The sequence below is a fragment of the Plectropomus leopardus genome, chromosome 4 (assembly GCF_008729295.1).
Source record: "Plectropomus leopardus isolate mb chromosome 4, YSFRI_Pleo_2.0, whole genome shotgun sequence".
NCBI classification, from domain to species: domain Eukaryota; kingdom Metazoa; phylum Chordata; class Actinopteri; order Perciformes; family Serranidae; genus Plectropomus; species Plectropomus leopardus.
Genome location: NC_056466.1, coordinates 27,869,899 through 27,890,365, shown reverse-complemented (window position 1 = coordinate 27,890,365; position 20,467 = coordinate 27,869,899). Strand labels below are relative to the sequence as shown.

The following is a 20,467-nucleotide window of genomic DNA, read 5'->3' as shown; positions in this document are numbered from 1 at the left end:
ATATCTGATAGAACTGATGTGTTGAGTGATGGTTTTTGCAGCAGGACATTGTGATGTCTCTTTTGCCTCCACACCTCTCCACCCTTGAATGGATGCTGCCTTCTATTATCATTCAGTTGTTACATACATGATAAAATCCCTGTTTGTTATCTCTAACTGTAGCTTTCAACTAAAAATTGAACCCGATATTGAAAAGGTTAGCAGCGTTGCTTCTTGGCCAAACCGAAAAGAAAAGCGAACAGCCATGTAGCTGACACATTCACACATGAACATCTTGTATTTCAAGAGGCGAGGCTCTTCTCACGACATCAGCGCCAAGGTAGGCATTGGTGGAAGAAGAGGTGTCAATAAGCTGACCCCTTAACTCCTCCAAATCCCTCCTGAACAAAGCTCGAGCCTGTCCGTCAAGCCGCTGAGGTATGCTGCAGGATGCCACTGCTTGGTTGACCGGTTCAGCAGCCTGACTTCAATCAGGGGAGGAGACAGAGGGGGGGAAGAGGGGAGAGGTCATACGTCTTATCCACACCTTGAATGGCGTGGCGGACGGACGGTCACAGGAATGCAGAGAGAATGGCATCGATTGTGGGGGAAGTGGACCGCCTTAATGAGGATCTCTTAGAGAGCGCCCACTGTCCGTCACACTGTCTTTGCTTTATCCGCCCCGGTCTTAGATGCCTGCTCGGAGACAACCCTCCCCACACACACACCTCTGCCTAGTTCTTTATCCTGCCCTTTCTCTCCTTCTGTTTGTCTGCTTCTCTCTTCCTCCTTCAAGATCTGCTGTCTTCTGTTTGATCTTTTGTCTCTGTCCTCAGAAAACTAGAGTAAGCCATCAGTAAAATGCCTCTTTTGTAAACTATAGCAGCTCCCCAGCAACAAGCTGGACTGGGATGTATGTGATGGGAAGTATGCAGGGCCGAGGACTTGGCACAAAAAGAGTAAACATATTTGCTGCACAGTGATTCTACTGCTCCCAAAAAGTTTGACACACACTATTTGTTTTTGTGGAGTAAGAAACTTTTATCCAAAGCCAAGTCAGTAAAAAGGAAATGGTGTGTATTCCATCAGACCACATGTTTTTAAGCTTTCCTGTAGAGACAAATATTAATCCAAGTCATTAAATGGACTGTTGTCCGTTGACTCACCATAATCTTTCTTGCAGTACTTCTTCATGTTGATCTTCAGTTTGCCTTTAGACGCTTTGCAATAAGAGTCACAGTCTGCAAGAATAACAAGGGAGACAAAGTTATTTAGGAGGTTAAAGGGACAAAAAAATGTTATTTTTTAGTCATGGTGGAGAGAGCTTTCTGAATTTTAGAACTTAGGAATTTATTGTTGAAGGCTAAAAACATTCAAAACATTAAGCAATTTTCAGAACATGAAAAAATAAAAAACAAGTGGACATACAATGCTGCATCAATATTTAAGTCATAACATGCATGATTTAGAAAAAATATTTTAATAAAAAAAACAGACAAAATAAAAAATTGCCATTCCTTACAAACTTAGAAATTAAAACACACACAACACATACATATTTGTTTTAGTAATTTATCATACACACTCAACTGTGCAAATGCTCAATAATAATAATAATAATAATAATAATGATAATAATAATGATATACTTCATTTTTTTAGGCAGCAAAAATACCCTTACGTAATACAGAAAATGCTCAATGTTTTAAAAAACGTATTATTTTATATGTGCAAAAATGGTGATAAAATATAAAAACATTACAGATGAGCTGGGAGTCTGAGTAGCGCTACTGTTAAAAAAACTTAAAATAAACGAATCCTTGATGAAATATGTAATCTCCACTACACTGAAGAGTTTATCCTCTGTCAGGTCTAAATTTTATATGTATGGCTGCATTTTAACACATTTTCAGGACTTGACAGTTTTAGTGAAAAGAGACAGAAGAAAGAAGGCAACAAATATAAATAAAAACATAATTTTGCCTTTTGGACCGTGTCACATATAAAGACATTTTTATTTTCCTTAAAACAACTTTAGAGAACAGTAAAAATGGCAGCACCTCTGGCAACAGCTCTATTGTCCGCCTACACACATCTGTCTGGTTTGATTGTGTTATCTGATGAGGCTGCTGTGGTGCCACTGATGGAATCATTAAGGGTGTTTTGGTTGTGGTGGAGGCACTTTATCCCCCTAACCACGTCTGCTCCCTCCATATGAGATGCTGAGGACCTCTGAATGAATCTAATGGTACCAGCAGCAGCGGTTTAGGAGAAATAGAAATCACGGCTGCCATCTACCCACTCACTCTCTGTCAGACTGTGGGAATAAGTCAGGCCTGCACAGACCACCCTCCACCCACCCCACCTCCCTCTAAAATCTCACCTTGCTTGTCACCTCAGCCCCCCGACCTCCCGAAAAAATAACCCCGGGATCACTTCAAGGCCCCTCTGAGGACCATGTCAAGCTTTTGCATTTATTGCAGTGAGGACGGGTGGCGGGGGGGAGAGAGAGAGCACTGGGGGCTGGCAGCTATGTGAGGGAGTAGAGGGTAGGGGGTGTGAAGGGGGTCAATGCCGCACAAAGGGAGGTCAGGAAGGGAAAATTAGCCATCCATGAAGCGTTAGGCAGAGGACCCTTTTTTTCGGGGAGGTTGGGGGTGTTGGGGGTGGGGGATGTCCACTGTGGAGGCGTGAACAAATAAATACCTCACGCAGGCAGAGGGGTCACCCAAATCGCCTCATGGCTCACAAACACATGTACGTACACACTCTTTGAGGTACCATTAAAGTTCATATATTCCTTATAGAGGTGAGGAAACTCATATTGTACTGTATTTCTATTGGTTGCTGTGTCTTGACTTATTGTAAGTGAGCTGTTATTTTTGTTGAGCGTTAGGGTTAGGTTTGGGTTAAAATGCAACACTCTAAATGAATGCTATGAGAAGCATGGCCGCAGGGGGACTGCGAGTGTTAAAAAAGTTGCTAAAAGTTCCTTCTTAAAACAAAAATCAGGCAATTAAAAACCTCCTTGTAAAACCATAAAAAAAGTCTTATTTTTTATTGTAAAAAGAGTTAAACTAGATAAAAATAGAGGTTTAACAGAACCAGCGACCAAGACGGGACAGCGGGAGTTTCAGTTTTTGTTAGAATTGTAAAAGCCTCCATGTTCGCTCACCTGGCTGTTAAAAAAAGACACCAGTGGTGGGCATTAGTATGACAATCAATTTAAAAAAAAAAAAAAAAAAAAAATATATATATATATATATATATATATGTATGTATGTATGTATATATATATATATATATATATATATATATATAAAAGGTCTTACAATAAGTGTTAAATGAATAAGGGTTAGGGGTGGCCGCACAGGCTTTGCAGAATATAAATACCCCTGCTTCTTGTCCAAATAGATCCATAAGGACATGCGTAAGCCATCAGTTTTATGATAGATTACGCAGAGGTGAAGGAGGCAATAGTACATCCCACCCTCCACTTAGCTGGCCCCAGCAATCCAGAGAGTCCATAGCTTTAGTGATTGCCCCATGCTATGCTGTCACGCTGCCAGACACATACAGTGCATACGTGACATGAGGCCACATCATGAAAAAAAAATGTTTTCCCTTCTTTTCTTCTCCTTTAGCGCTCTCCCAAATGGCATAAATTGGATCCAGAGTACTGATTTGGTTTATACTCAGAGTTGTAATGAGTCTAGTAAAAGAAGGGAGGGGAGGAAGAAATGGATGGACAGCAAGTGGTAGTGGAGGAGAGTGATGGGGTGGTGGAAGAAGGATTGGAGCTTTCAGGCCGCCTGAATATGAACAAACTTCATTGTTGTGAGCAGATCTTTGCTCCATGCCTTTACTCTCCTTTATACTCTGTTTGAATGAGGTTGCCTGGGGAACACCAGGACAAGAAAAAATGCAGGGAAGGAGGCGGGAGAATGGATACTGGTAGAGAGCGAAGGGGTGGAGAGGTTGACAAAAAAAAGAAGACTGGAGAAGTTTATCAGGGGGGTGGGAGAAGAAGAAGAGGAGGATCTGGATTTTAAGTAAAAACCCCCAAATCAGCGAAAACTCAAAGCTGGTTGCCTCCAAATCTGGAGCTGGTTGTAAATACAGAGAGTAACAAAAATAGGCAAAGTAAATGAAACAGAGGAGTCTATATGAGCTGCACCTGATTACCATGTAAATGATGGAAGGGGGAGCTGTGGAAAAGACGCTTTGTTTTTCTCATAACCCCCTTGATGCCATCATGATACTTCCCTTTGATAGCCTTTCGTTCCCCATTAGTGTACCCCTGAGACACAGCTCCGGGCCCCGCTGAGAGCACCCCGAGATCCCCATTTAGGGCCAGGCAGTCCCCTACCGTGAGGACAAATGTTCCCTTTGTGCGTGCGTTACAAGCAAGGGAAGTGGGAGCAGTCCTGTAGCACTGAGCTAAAATGTGCTTTGGGTGTTCTGAGTAGATGTAGTTACTACAGCGCTTTGTTTCCTGCCTTTCAGAGCACTGAGAAGTGCGTAACTGAGAGGTGGACCTTTGCCCCTTCTATCAAAGTGCTGTACAACCCTCTAAGCTAATCGTTTTCATTAAGGATGCTTTTTACTATAGCTGCTCCAAGACAGAATACAGTACTGTAGAGGTCTGTGTGATGGAGCCAAAGCGCCACAGCACCGATAGACGCTAGCAAAACTAGGCCTGTGTTAGTTTCTTTAGCTGGTGTTAGGTAGTACTGTAGTATGCAGTAAAAAGCATGTCCAAAATATAAAAATGCTGGTGCACAAGGCAGCTTAAAATGACTCATTTAAAATCAACCATCTCCCTAGAATCTTGAAGATGGGGCACATTGATCCAACTCATCAAACAAAAAGAAAAAAAAGGAGGTCTGAAAAGAAAATAAGACACATTTCTGCAAGGTAAACCAAGAAAACATGATTAAGATGATGGAAGACAACTACACCACAGGACTGGCAAATAATTAAATATTCAGCCTAGAAATCTGCACACAATGTGTAGTCTAGAGCCAGGGTTGTTTTTTTGTCCTTCATTTAAGAAGAGCTCAACAAGATGGTCTCCGGTTCAATTCTTCCTACAAGATAATAATTTTTACTTGAATAGATTTCAGAGCTTCCTTAAGTTGTGTTCAGACTGACTTTCGCGCTGCTTTGAAAAAAAAAACAAAAACCTCAGACCCATTCATTTCAATGAAGCCAGTGAAACGACGCAGAGGGGATGCCTATGTCCTGCATAATGAATGCCGACGTTGAACATAAATCAGGATATCTATATTGGAATATAGATAAGTCATTTACACACTGGGTGTGTGTCAAATAAATGACACTAAAATGTGGAATTCTCACCCACATCAAAATGTTTCATACTGGCAGCGATGCAAATTTGTGACAGTTGCAACAAGTCGCCATTGTTATGACATTGTGACATGACTTCGGTTCCACAATTTGGGATTGGTTGATGCTGTTATTCATAGCCAAACCTCAGAAAAATCAACCTATTCTCATTACAAGTTTGTTAAATTCTGACATTTTGTCATGCCACTCTGCATCTCATAGCGAAGCACAGGGTGTCCTTTAGTGTATCTATTTGCCGCACAGCGGAAACACATTGTAACACATGGTTAATGCTGCCAAGCGGCAGTGGTAGGTTTAGGCAACTAAACTGCCTGGTTAGGTTTAGAAAAAGATCATGGTTTTGGGTAAAATTCTGTTAAATAAAGCAATGTGACAATAATATGTCAGGTGATTGTCAGTGTGCAATGACCATACGCAAATTACGTAATGCTACGTTAAAACAGTGTTAGGGGTCACAGGGTCATTGGCATCAATATCGCAAGCCGAGGGATGTGACTAAGGATTTGGTGACTTGATTTGGTCCCGATCTTCGGGACCAAATAACGCTCCAAAAGAGTCGTAACATCCCTGTTTTGCTGTGTAAGCAAGGGTTCAAAAAAATATACTGCCATGCAAATTAATCACACGAAAAAATGCCCCAATGTGTAAATGGCTTTACGCAATAAACCTCAATTATGGTTGATTTGACAGATATTAAAAAAGTGAAGGTTTCAAAATAACCACTAGCACATCTTTAGTACAAATACAAATATGTATTTTTCCTTTTCTGTTGAGCAGCTCTCATAGTTTCCACACAGATAACATCAAATGCACTCAGACGGGTGAAACCTGATCTCAAGTGGTCTCTCGAGTCAAATCCAGGTGTGAGCAGCCACTCTATATCAACTAGATCTAGACACGCTCTGGATTCATCTAGATAGGAGATACTCAGTGTGAATGTGGCCACAGAGGCAGGACGGCATCAGAGGTACCAGAGCAGCGAGACGAGGAGGTGTAAATGACGACCCAGGAGGAGGGCTTTCTCCCTCAACCAGACTGATTGAGAAACAAATTGCGGCAAATAAAGCATGTAATTAGATTATGGAGCCCAGTGTGCTGCCCTGCGCTGTTCTTCTCCGCTCACACAAGAGCCGTGAGTTTGGATTCTGTCCAGCAAAGACGGAGAAAGAAAGGAGGAAAGAAAGAGAATGAGTCCCCCACTTCTCTTTTCATTGTATCGCCAGAGAGCAAAAGATGGTTTGTTTTCAGGGAGACAACAGCCAGCAAAGAGGCTGTTTGAATTCTTGACCTGATTTGAGGATTTTACTTTCGGGTGGCGTGCAATCAGTTCTGATGAGTTGGGTCGTTCCTCCGTTACTGTAACTGATGAGTTTCAGATGAGTCAGCGGGGACTCCTGTTGGTTATCACCCAAAGCTTGGACGCAGAGAGAGGAAATAACCCTGCCAAGGTTTTCATGTCATTAAAAATCGGTTCTGGGCAACAAAAAATAGATTGCATGCAAAAGTTCGATATTGATAATGAGAATTTGATACTGTGAAGTTCTATTTTTGGCCCTGCTCACTGCCGAATGTCTTTCAGCATTACTTTTTCTACAATTAAGCGGCGTAATAAGATCCCACGTTGACATGAGTGTGAAACGCAGTGGAGTCAATGAGTGTTGAACAGGGTGTGTGAAGCAAGACTCATGTCCAAAAAATCCAAGGAGGGGTCCACCACAGATTCTGATCACTTCCAGCCTCGGACACACATACAAGACCGAAGCTCTTATGAGCCTCATCATCGTCGCTCTAACTCTCCTCCTCCTCATCATCATTAGTTACTTTCACATCTTGTATCCCGACAGGCCCGGGCCGGCCATCGCAGGTCATCAGCAGTTAATCTCCTCCACATTTTGTTGCTGTGCAGACGTCTCTGTCACAACCCGTGGGAGTGGCGACTCACACCATCCGTGACCTACCAGCACAATGTGTGTTTTGTCTGGGCCACACCATCGGAGGTATTCTCCATGCATTCCAGCCCTCCGTGTGGTCGAGAGGGGGAGAGCCCTGCTGCAGGAGACAAATTAATATCCACTCCGTTTTCCCTCATGCTCTCCATTGACCCTCCTCCCAAAAAAATATGCCCACCCCCCTGTTTCGTTTAACTGAGGCACAACAAGGCACCTGCTGCACAGCTGTCAGCCCAACACCCCATCACTCCTGTGGACACTTTTTCCACAAATATATTATTGTAAAATTAACTTCTTTTTTTAAAATGTAAAAAAAATCAATGTTTTTTATTTTTTTAGTAGTGTATCACATTATTCCAAACTCGCAACAATGTTAAAACCCAGAGGCGTCACATCCTCTGTGCGCATGCATCATGGTTGTGGTTGTCTGCCAGAAGCTGTCATACAACAACTTTTTTATGCAGTTTTAAGCCACTTTTTTCAATAATTTTTAAGCTCTTGGAGGTTTTAATGGATGAAGGATTTTAGTCATTGGACATCTGGATCTTAAATTATCAAAGAAATTGAAATGTTAGCAGCAGCTTGGCTCCAGTCCCTGCTGTGTCAGGCAGCATCGGAGAAACACTGACTGTTAATGTGAAATGGCTTTATTGAGTGTTTTTACCTATTTTTTTTACCTATCACTATGTTTTTTGTTTTGTTTTTTTTGAAAGGAGGAGACCTCTGTGGATAATTAATCTCCCAGTAAAAGCCTCCCTGGATCTTAAGTTATCAAGGAAAAAGGTGAGCACACACTGAGAAAGCAGGACCTCCTGATGAGCTGAACAATGTCAGAGAAACGTTGATTTTTAAAAGGATTGCTTTATCCAGTGGTTTTACTGGTGTGAATCACCTGCTCTATTTGTTTTGGAGGGGAAAAACCCTAATTGGTGAATTATCGATGAGCAATGAACTTGAAAGGAATCCTAATTCTAACCTGGAAACTGACTGCAATGACGACGTTGCTCCATTTTTTTTGTCAGAACAGGGGACCAGGCAAGGACTAGACAAGCAGTTTGCTTCTTCCAACTCCTTTTCAGACATGAAATATAAATTTATGTTGCTTATGGAAAATCTGTTATATATGTGTACTATTAGTTTTGTTTGTTTGTTGGTTTTAGGTATAAACAGTTTTATTATTTTTTCAAATTTTCCAAAAAAGTACATACAAAATAATTGTTGGATTCCTCTTTTTTAAATCTTCATCCTTATTAATTTGCAATTATACTTCCTTTTCTTTATTCTAATTTTTCCTTGAGTTAATGTATTCTAAACCAACCATTACTATTTTACTACTACTATTACTGCTGCTGCTACCAATACTACTACTACTACTACTAAATAATAAAGATAATAATAACAATAATAATAATAATCATAATAATTTTGCAATTTAAAAAATAGATGGTTCGACGCTCTGATTAAATCATCACATCTGTTTGCAATCCCATATTAGGTGATATCATAGCTGTTCAAATACCAGACTGAGCAAGAGGTGCGTTTGCTCTGCAACCTTCTGAGGAGGCTCAGAGGGTAATGTATGCATCCTCTGGGCCTCAAACCCAAGCAGGTGGTCCAGTGGGACCCTGAGCTACTCATGATTCTGACGTGTCCAACACAGGACGTCCATCAAGGTGCTCAACCTTGCAATCTGCTTGATTTCAACCTCTCTGGACTGAACAGGCTCATGCCCATTACACATATGAGAGAGAATTCCCAGAACTCTGTCGTGATTCGATTATCTTTATAGCTACATGGTCGGAGTCATTACACAGTCTCCTCCAGGTTGTGTTTACATTAGTTCAATGACATGGTTTATTCAGTGGGATTATGAAAAGATTTTTAGCCTCAAACTAGGATGTAGCCACAGGCAAAGATTTTACATGATAACGGTGAACTGGAGGGGTCAGTTTTCATACAAAAATACCACAGATATTCAAATTTTAATGCTGAAATATTAAAAAAGGAAACCAATAAAATGCTGAGCAACTTTGCATTTATACAAGTGGATAAAGTAGTACAGGTCCTTCTCTAACTTTTCCGGTAACCTTTCAGTGAGGTGAGGAAAATTTCCTACACCCCAAAAGTGGACAGATTCCTGACAAGGGGGCCCAGAGAAACTCCAGATATTCTAGCTCGGCACCACCCACAGTGTTATGTGAAGACAAAGCGTGAAACAGAGGGAGACGAAGGAGGTGGAGGAGAGCGAAAAGAAGCTGAAAGAGAAAAGGAAAAAAGAGGTGGAGGAGGGCTGGGGACCGGCAGTATTCTGACTGTGCTGTCAATCGAAGCTGTCCAGGGAGCGTTAGGGCCCAACAACAGCTGCAGGAGCCTCACACACACACACACACACGTACACACACTCACATACATAATATACCTTGGGCCTCCTGCAACTTCATGGGTGAGACAGAGCAAACATGCTGTGGGCCAGATGACTCAAGTTTTTCCAGCATGAGGCCAAAAGACAAAATGCAGAACTTACTCCAATTTGTGCAGGTATGTTTATGTTTATGTGTCTGTGCTTTACATTTGTACAATTTATACCACATCACATTTTGATTTACCAAAAATATGAATCATATAATATACCAAAATTACTCATATCCAAGGATGTATTTTTTGTGTTGGGGTGGAAATAACCTAATTTTGGTTTTAACCTTAAAAAAGGAAATAGATGACTTGCAGGCTTGGACAGGAAGTTTTTCTACCTTACTAAAACATGGCAAGGAAAGCACAGTAAAAGGAGAGAGAAAGCGCAAGAAATTACAGCGTACCTAAATTTAATTAATTATCTTTTTTAAAATCCCATATATTTACATAGGAATTAGCTACAACAACCACTGACATATAGCCAGAAATTCTGCCAATAAACAAGTTCACAGTCCAGACTCATTAAGTTTAAATTAGAATTGAGTTGGCATGAGAAATAAAATCTCATGCACCGATATAAAAAAAACACATATACAAATAAAAGTTACAAATACCATTAGTGAACAATTTGACAATTTATTGTCTTGTAGATTTTAGGTCACATCTCTAGCATCAGATGTACCACAACTTATCCTGATGTCATAGTCTGTCCTTATAGATAGGACAGTAAAACCCCAAATGTTAGGGTATAATTTCAAACACAGATAATCCGGTGAACAAATATAAAAAAAATGACTGTGAAATACCAGCGCTCCATTGTATAATAAAAACCAGTTCACCTCATTCAGCCATACCTTACCTCACTGCATCAGGCTGTGAGAAAGGGAGTTTGAAAAAGATAAAAAAATCATCAACTCAAACAAACTGCCAGGCCCCCGTGCTGTAAGCTAGACCAACACCCCACTGTGCCGCAGTTAGACTGATTAATTGTGAAAGTGTGAGAGATTAAAGGAGGCACATCCCAGAGAAGCTGCTAATGGATTTAATATTCATGAAGCCTTAATAAGGTGGGGGAAGGCAAGAGGGATCCAATTTATCCAGCAGTCTCTCTCTTTTTTTTTTTTTTTTTTTTTTTTACATGTGTGGAAAAATATTGTGCTGTTGAAAAATCCTTTTTTACTGTACATACTTCCACAATTATATCCCCTCACATCTTTGCCTCAAGGCCAGATGTGCTCATATAGATGTGTGGCATATAGATAAATGTGAGAAAAATATAAATAAATGTTTGACTTGTTAAAGTACTCACCTGATGGCTCCTCTGTGCTGCTGGATGGGGTTGTAGGGGGTGCAACTGGAATCTCTTCTCCCAAAGAAAACGTAACATAAACACAAAGACAGATCGTTATTATGTGTATTCAAACATGCATGTGTTTTTTTCTATGTGCATGTGCATGTTGGTGCAGTGCGTAAATGTGCACAAAATATATCAGTGTGACGACCATGAGTTGCTCAGAGCGCTGTGATTTTTTTCAACAGACAAGATTTTTATGTAAATGTGCTATTGTTATGGTTGATAGTTGGCAGCAAATTTGCTTAGTACCCTTCTGACAGGGAGTATTCATTATTTAATAAATAAAAAGCTATATCTGATATCAGATCAAAAGTAATGAGCGGTGTGCTGGTGGCCAAGGCCTTTGTCCATGCTCTAATGTGTGGGTCAGAGTGTGAAATGTGTAGAATTAACCTTTTTGAAATTCAAAAAGTTGTTTTCCTCTAACACATTTGTATTAAATATTTATTATTTCTTGCGCTTTCTAATCTTCCTGAATAGATTTTTTACCCCCAGGCGCTGTCAGAGCTCCTCGTGCAAAAAATGTTATGCATAGCCATATCTGACTGGTAAACTTGCGTTTCACAAACCAGTCAGATGTTTATGGGGGGAAAAAATGTGTTTTCTGCATTCTGGTAACTTCTAAATAATAATTAAAAAGAAAAAAGAAAAAGAACACTGCATGAGTATTTTTATATTAATTTCTGGATGAATATAAAAAATCTGGGTAATATTTTTGATTCATGCCTTGGTTATTTCAAGAAGGCAGGGCAGGCTGTGGGTTTGGCCAGAGACCCGCAGTCAGACTGCCGTGGCCCGTGGCCAAGACACCCTTTAGTGTCTAGGTGTTGGGACCCCACTTTTTTGGGGGTTTGTAAGACTGCTACTTGGCCAGAGTACCCGGAGTAGGAAGGGTGGCCAGGCTGTGGTCTTGGCCCACGCCAGAGACCCACAGCCGGTGGTCCTCCCTGGCCCACACACCCCTGGGTCCTTGATGACTAAGTGAGACAGAATGGGAAGGTCATGGTCTCAGCACAGCTGGGTACCCCACTGTGGTGGAGGAGAGCAAACTGGGTCTCCCCCTCCAACCCCTGCTAGGGTGTCTAGTCGGACTTACATGTGCATATTACGGTTAGCATGGAGACAAGGTGTCCCCTGGCCGCCCAACAGGCACCCCTAGATGGCTCAAGAGGGTCAGAGGATGGAAACCATATCAAAGGAGAGACAGGTTGTGATGATGATGAAGTTGTGAAAACCCCAGAAGGACACGAGGAAACGGCAATGAAAAACACAAGTTTTCTGGGAAAATCAGGAGGGTTGGCAAGTATGTTAATAAAAGGGCCACGGTGGTGGTCTGGGGGTTATGGCACTTGGTCATGTACCCTTGTTGCATGTCATTCCCCATTTCTCTGCCCCTTCATATTTCATGTCTCTACTGAATAATAATCAATAATGAAATTAATAAATGATTTAAATAACTTCCATCTTCCAAGTTTCCATCTTTAAAAAAAATCAAAACTTTGTTTAAAAATGACTAATAAATCTACCATCTACCTTTCTATCCTATCTCCTATCTTTTTATCTGTTGGCTCTTTATCATGTCATGTGCCTTGATTCTACTCTCCAAAATCACTCCCTATACATAGTTCTTGGTTTAATTAATCTTTCATTGTTGAGCTGTTATTCCTCCTCCTCTCCTGTGACCTGCTGCCGTGGAAACGCCGTAACAGGGCTGTGCAACTGTCCAAAGACTTGATTCTCTCAGCCTTCCTTCACACTCCTGTATTCACATGTGGGTAGGAAGTTGACACTCAGAGAAACCATGCATGAAGATCGGCCTTCTTATCTCCAAAGGAGCAGGATGGCAGCAGGAGATATGAAACACACATGATGCTGTTTTGTTACTGTCGGCAAGAAGGGCAGAAGGGGCTCATCAAAAAAGGGGAATACGAGGACAAAACCGCAGAGAAGTATCAAAGACACATGCACAGACAGAGGTGCACAACAGTGGTGGTTTGCAAAGGTGAAGACTGTGTGTAAGAGAAGAAAGAAAGAATCAAGTCTTTTGATCACGTAAAATTTCCTCAGCTGGGATTGAGAAAACCTGCTTCCTACTTCCTGAATGTACACAATATTTATGTCACCATAAATCAGAGTCGGTGGAATGATGTGCACGCCTGTTTGTTGCCTTGTGGACATAATGGGGCCTTCTCCCATGACGGATTGCTCTATGCAATGACAAGAAAAACAATCGCTGCCAAAACAATGGCGCCTGAAGCCCATAGGTCCCCTAACTGATGTTGTTGTTGATCAGCAATCTTCCATCAAGTATGCAGCCACAACGTGTGCCAGTCTAAATAATGAGGCTGTTTCTCATGATTGACTCACGTAGATTTATGGCGCTGGAAGGTATACAGGGAGTCAGAGATATAATACGACTCCATATTAAAATGAAACTTGGCAAGCGCTGTGGCGGAGTCTAACAGGGGGGCTGTTAAAGATTATACAGATTACAATCATCAGAGTGGAACTTTATTTCCATCTTGGGTGTTTGACAATTCAGATCTCACTTCCCAGGAATCAAAGATATCTGATAAATTTAATTTATTCCTTCATTGGACCTCAGCCATGCATATCCATGTGGAGATTTATCCCTCATAAGCATTTAAATCCCGGTATCTAATTACAATGGCAAGAGCGCCAATTAAAACGTGTTTTCAGAGTGAGACAAAAGAGCCAACAAATACCCACAAATTGTCATTTGCTACGGGGCTATTATTCAATGCAGCTTTAAGTCTTAACCCTGAGGCAATGCTTTATTTTTCATCATTTTGACTCCAACACAAGGGCACATTTGGGCTAATAAATGGTCATTGGATGGTGAGAACAAGATTGATTTTGTAATTTAACCCAAAGCTTCCTGCACTTTTATCTAAGACACTTTGGGGCTTGGAGATGCTGGTGTTAAAAGCTCTGGGTCTTTACTCAAATTTATGGACACCAGCAAGCCGAGACCATAACCTTGAGGTTCAGTTTAATGGTGTGTTTATTTAAGCGAGCAGATTTACTGGTCAGAAAACCCACAGTCCGACACTGAGCACTCATCTGAAGAAAAGAGAGTTTGAGCATTGTAGCAGTGTCTGCTCTTACTGTGTGTGTGTGTGTGTTTACTATGTGTGATTAAAGGGGAACTATGCTCATTTTTTAAAATTCATACATGTAATTCATATGGTTTAAAACAGCTCCAAAATATTGGTTAACTTGAACAACTATCTCTCAAATCCCCACGAAAAATGAGTGCTAACACTCAAATTTGTGATGTCATAAGGTATGAACTCTGGACTGTCTCCATCAACAATGAATTGGTAAAGATGTTATAGATCAGTGGCTCCCAACTGGTGCATCTTTAAATGTTATTTTGAACTACAGTGAATTTCGGGAACAGAGCTTTGATTTTGAAATGCTGTTTCTATTTTTTCTTGCATTATGTTTTATTTCTTTATATTGCAAATCATTTTGTGATATAAAATTGATTATGTGGTGATTTATAATGTATGAACCTTGAACAAATGACTAAGGAAAAATCCGGACCCTGGGAACCACTGATGACACAAAAGCGCTTAAGCGAATGTTTTGAGTATATTGGTCCTTTTTTGTTTTTTTTGGGTTTTTTTTAAATTTTATTTAGAACTGTGAACACTACAACAGAAAAAAAGCTCATTTGAATATTAAAAAGGAAATAAACATTCTGTGGGTTCACAAAATTAGGTTACCATTTATTGTCTATGGAGCAGCTCCAAACTTTCAAGCTTATGACATCACAAGTTTGCGACTTCCTTCTCTGTTTACTGCCTTTGAGAGAAAGTAGCTCATGTTCATAAATATTGATTGAACTTTTCTTGGCCACGACAATAACATATTGGAATAATTAAACTAGATGGTGTTCCCCTTTAAAACGTGTGTATCATGACAGTCTGGTGCATCCCCTCCCTTCATGCTACAGTGAGGCAGATATGGTAAAGACTGGGTTCCACGTACTTATGCAGGGGGCAATGGGCGAGCGGCTCTGCTGGTAGCCTTTAGCACAGCGGTTGCACGTGATACCAGTCACGCCGTCTTTACAGGGACATTGTCCTGTGGTTTGGTTACAGGTTTTGCCAGCAGCACCCACGGGATGGCAATCACATGCTGTGAGGGAAACAGAGGAAGAAAGAGAGGCACAGTGAGTGGTCACGCGCACACACATGTGGGGAGGTACAAACATATACTATCTATAGAGAGTGCAGGTGGGTACACAGCAGTGGAGGCAACAATAATAAGAGCGGTGAGAGGCAGGTGGAGGCGTGCACACAGAGACAGGACTTACCACAGCGCTCGTTTTGAAGCGAGTGTGGCAGCATGACTAAAAGAGCAACACAACCTCTAAGACATTTCTTGACTTTTTTGGCACTGTTGGCTTATTAGCTGCTTAGCATGTCACCAACTTGTCTACCTTTACAAACCATTTAACCCTTTGAACCCTGAGCAAATTGGTTTGATTTTCTGTGACATGGGGAAAAAGGAAATTATAAACTTGGCAAGAAATGTCTGAAAAATGGCAAGAAATTAGTAAATGGTGACAAGAAATGACCTGAAAATTACATAAAATAAAATAAAATTACAAAAAATGTCCAGAAAACTATATTTACAACTATCCTAATTTTGACTTTTAAATTATGTAAAAGAAAAAAAATATACATATGTGTGTGTGTGTGTGTGTGTGTGTGTGTGTGTGTGTGTGTGTGTGTGCGCGCATCTCTTTGGGACATGTCTTGTTAAGTTGCTCATTGCTTTCTCCTTCGTGTGCAGGACCTGGCACATTTGACACCCTAGATAAGCCACCCCCCAGCCCAAAAGAAACCCCTAACCCTTCATTAGGCCTACTAACAGGAACAAGAGCGGATGAGAAATCATTACAATGAATAAACTAACAAACAAGAATAATAAATGAACAATAGGAGTCTATGGTATGCGTAAATTGACAAGTGACACTTGTAGCATGATCTGCACATTATTGGCGAGTATTCTGGAATGTGAGCGCTCCGTGTGACTTCAGCTGTATGTGTGAGGTAAAGAAAAAGGGTTGTGCATGTTTACCAAATGATAAAATAATGGAGGGTAATCCTAATTGCCTGTTTCTGATTAATGCCGAGCTTTGAACGCTAGCCCAAAGCGTCTGTCACACTTCCTCCCAAACTGGGGGGTCTGTGGAACACACATGCTTCAGGAATGTAATCATTTTCCAATCCCCCCTCCCTTAATTCATTTCACAGCCAAAGTCCTGTCAAGTTTGAGATCGGTGTTGAGTAATAGTTGTCTGAGCGTTGTTTCTTTTCATCTATTTTGGGATGTGAATGGCAGTGGCTTTAGTGAGGAGAAGTGGTTGAATTAATAGTCCGTACATTAAATCCTGACAGTCTAATCCAGACCAGAGCGGTTTTGATAATCTATCAACATTCCCACCTCTTTACTCAAAAAAACCTACAAAGCCTTAAACGCTGTTTGTCACCAAACTCTCACCACTATATTCCTCACTCCGTGAGTGATACATTTTCTGTTTATTTCTTATGGAAAACCGGTGATGGTGACGCTCAGCCTCAGGGCTGGGCCGGCTCTGCTCGTCGGCTGCCCCTCCCTAAAGATTTTTTTTCTGCGTTGTGTCACTTGTCACTCTGAGCAGCCTTCAAAGACGGAGCTGAATTATTTACTTTGAGGTTTGTGGTGGTATTTAGTGGTTTGGCCTGTTTTGTTTTTAACCGCACAGAGTGGTTCAACCCAAAGTACAGAATTACAGCTTCAGAACAATTCGTTCATTTCAGCCCACTGCATTCGAATTAGTGTTTCATATGTATACATGTCAAAGCATTTTAATTAATAGCAAAGCATATGCATACAATCAAAACTGCAGCTTTCTACTGTGTATTAATTTGATAGATAATGTAAGGGACTGTATGTTATTATGGGAGGAGGCGGTGCAAAACCTGGGAGGCATATTAAATCATTTTTAAGCATTGGAGAGGGACTTATGTTTTGTCCCCCCAACTATTTATTCATGGAAGCAGGACAAGTATAGCATTTTAATACTGTTACATATCAACATATCTTTCTTTTGCTACAACATCCCAATTCATGAAGTTGTAAAAAAAAAAAAAAAGAAAATCACAAAAAAAAAAAAAAACAAATATAAGTTCAAATGGCAGTTTTTTTGTTTTAATTTTACAATCCCTTTGGACCCTGAATGCCGCTGGCGGATTTGAAAAGCATATTTTCTTTGAAAATCACCACAATTGCACAATTTATCAAAGCCAGAAACTGTGAAACCGGAAATTATTGTCAGATTTTCACATCTCTGACGACTGTTGAACCCATTCTGTGTGAAGATGGTTTCCATCATCATCTTTATTCTACGAAGTGTCATTTGTTTTCTCCCAGTAACCCAGCGGTGCTTATGATAAATTTATAATGGCTTTAAGGGTGAAAATTAAAAAAGCAAACCAACAACAACAAAAATCATATCCCAGCTACCCTTCTCCTCAAATACATAAAATCCCTAATCTGACTGCAGAAAGAGATGTTATTTGATTGTTTTTGTTTGAATTTATGCTTAAAAAAGGTTTATGACATAATGCAACATGTTCTTTCCTCTACTTTGACCTAAAGCATTAATACGCTTGTTATTCATCCTGGATGAATGAGACACACTCTCTGGGAGATCCACATTACATCAGGCCTCAGGGAAAACACTGCTGTAAAGCGGTAATGCAACACCGAATCTGCTCACTTTATGATTGACCTTGGATTCTTGGCAACAACATAATTATTATTCTGTGAGATATTTTGACAAGTGAACAAGACAACTCTATGCTACGTCTAAAGTCCATAATTTTAGGTTCTAGCAGGCCACCACCTCGCTATCACACACTCGCTTTTATCTCTATTGCCTGTTTCCTGTGATCCAGCTTCTGTTGTTGCTCTTATCTCTCCTTGGTGTGTGTGTGTGTGTGTGTGTGTGTGTGTGTGTGTGTGTGTGTGTGAAAGAGTACTTGTGCTGTCCGCCCCTCTTATCAGACTCAGAGAAGCCTCCTTAAAAGTGTGTGTATCTATTAGAACCTTTATCAGACCAATCTGTCATTGCTTTCATTGCTTAGTTGTGTCTAGCTCAGTGGGAGGAACAGCACACACACACAGACACACAGACACACACACGCACGCACACGCACACACACACACACACAGGAAGCCCCATAATCTAGCATGGAGGCCGGTGTAGCACGTCTTCAGGCCTGTAAATTTAGGAGCATGTCAGGGGAGTTTGAGGCACAGGAGGGCAAAGTGCATTTCTGTTTGGAGCTTCAGAGAGCTCAGGTTATATTTTTAAGAGTGTCTTCCCAGTAACCACAGCTCAGAGCCTCAAGCCTGCCAGTAAATCAAGGTGCACAGCACATGGTCTGCAGGTGGGGAAACACTTTGCGTCCCTCTCCTCCTCATCCTCCTTCACATTCGGTCCTCGACAGGCTGCCTGAGCTGCTGTCCAATTGCCTGACAAAGTGCCTGACTCTGTGGCTGGATGACCCACCTGTTGGCTAAAAGGACTGGAGGTGTGAGTGAGAGTTTCTGGTTTAAGTGTGTGTCCACTTAACGGTTAAGTGCTCTGCTTCATGGCTACTACAGATGGCTCAGAGAGATATGGGGACAAGAGGTCCTTTCTGATTCAGCACTTCACACCAGGAAAACTGACAAACTGAAGTTTGTGATAAGAAGTGTAGGTGTGTGTCTGAAAGGGAGACTGTGGTCTTTCCCAAACAACATGAATCTAAGGGATTAAGCCCTGTATGACTGTCATGTTTCTAGATGAAGACAGAATTCCTAAAAGACGCTCTTGGCACCGGGAGTTGCATATAAAAGAATGAAAAATGTTCTTGGTAATGGGGAGAAGTTGAAGGCGTTTTCAAACGAAGGCAGTCGAGCCGGAGATTGCACAATGTGAGAATTTTGAACTCTGCCAATCGTTTACCATAAAGCTGGTGTTTGAAGTCTGAACTCCCCCCTCATTTGGTTTGTGTGTTCTGTGCCAATAAGAATAATTTGTTGGCCCTGGAGTGAAGCCAAGCTACCCGAGTCTGCATTCTATTATAATTAGGTTTCTGCTCCTCCACAAATATCTTTGGAGAGCGGAGAGAGATAGCATTATTGGGTTGTTTGCGCTATACATAAACAGCTCTATAAATTACGTGTTTATCTAATACAGGGCGTGTCTCGCTTGTTGTGTTGTTTGGTGTTTTATTGATCAGAATAATAAGCTGCCCAGAACAGTCATGCTTTAGGCTGCAGAGCCAGCCTAAGATGTTAGACATGAGCTTATTTTGTGTTTGATGCACAGCACTGCACATGTGTGTTGTTCTAATTGAAAACACGCAGATATCACACACACACACGATGGAAATCCATAGCTAGAAGTGAAGTCATGAAAAACAATATTTTTCAAATCCAAAGCAGAAAAACATTTTATATGTGGTCAATAAAAAAACCCTACTGTGTCAATGAAATACATATGCTGAGGAGAGGAGAATAGGTTTTTTAGCATGTTATTCTGATTGAAACAGACCGTCCCTCAATCAAAGCCTAATTTCCCTCTGTATGCAAAATATGTTCCTCATCATCCCGCTGACCGTTGCAATTATACGACGGTTGATGTTCGGATTCGAACGTGAAGGCCTGAATTCAATCCATCGGTCACAGAACCGACGCCAACCTGCTCAATCTTGATTTTATTAAGTTTCGATGGTCCTCTAAGGAGGACTAATCAAGAGCAGCGCTCATTATTTGGCGAGGACCTCTTGTGTAGTTATCACTCTCATTCAATATGCTGTGGACTCACATAGCATCAGGATGGGTTCTTTAGGGAATCACTATTTAACTTTTAGAAGAAAGTTAAAATTACGTTTTTAGGCTGACAAACATGGATAACATCAGGGGCGGAGCCAGACATTGTACACATCAGGGGCCCAGAACAATTTACAACAGCTAAATTCTCTATTTTCAAGCCATCTGAGATAACAGAATGCCTAAAAATCTGTACAACATTTGGGAGAAACAATGGACTGTCTAAGATATTGGATGTAGCTACAGTGAAGTCATCTTTTAATTTGTGAACCTGTTGTAACGGCCTGAGTTCAGCATTTAGCCATTGCCATCTTGGTTTTTTGGAGCCAGAAATGGCAATATTTGGAAGAGGGAGCGGAGCTGTGGAAGAGTGAGGGGTGGAGCTGACTTACAGACTGTGGTTCTGCCTCACAGGCGGCCTGTCACTCAAGCGGCCCTGCCCTTAAATATGTGCGATTTTAAGCCTTGACCCTTTGAAACCTGAGCATATTGGCCTGATTTC

At 41.1% G+C, this 20,467-nt stretch overlaps 1 protein-coding gene across 2 annotated transcripts in view; it reads right to left on the bottom strand.

Moving 5' to 3' along the window:
• The window catches only part of ntn1a (netrin 1a), a 79,560-nt gene that overhangs the window by 7,481 nt on the left and 51,612 nt on the right, over positions 1–20,467 (bottom strand). Inside the window, exons 4-6 of one of the 2 annotated variants that reach the window (XM_042485957.1) lie at positions 15,082–15,231; positions 11,020–11,073; positions 1,146–1,220 (exon numbers count right to left, since the gene is read on the bottom strand). In XM_042485957.1, the coding sequence (XP_042341891.1) occupies positions 1,146–1,220; positions 11,020–11,073; positions 15,082–15,231 (279 nt within the window). The remainder of the gene's footprint in view (positions 1–1,145; positions 1,221–11,019; positions 11,074–15,081; positions 15,232–20,467) is intronic. The other variant, XM_042485958.1, reaches the window with a different exon arrangement.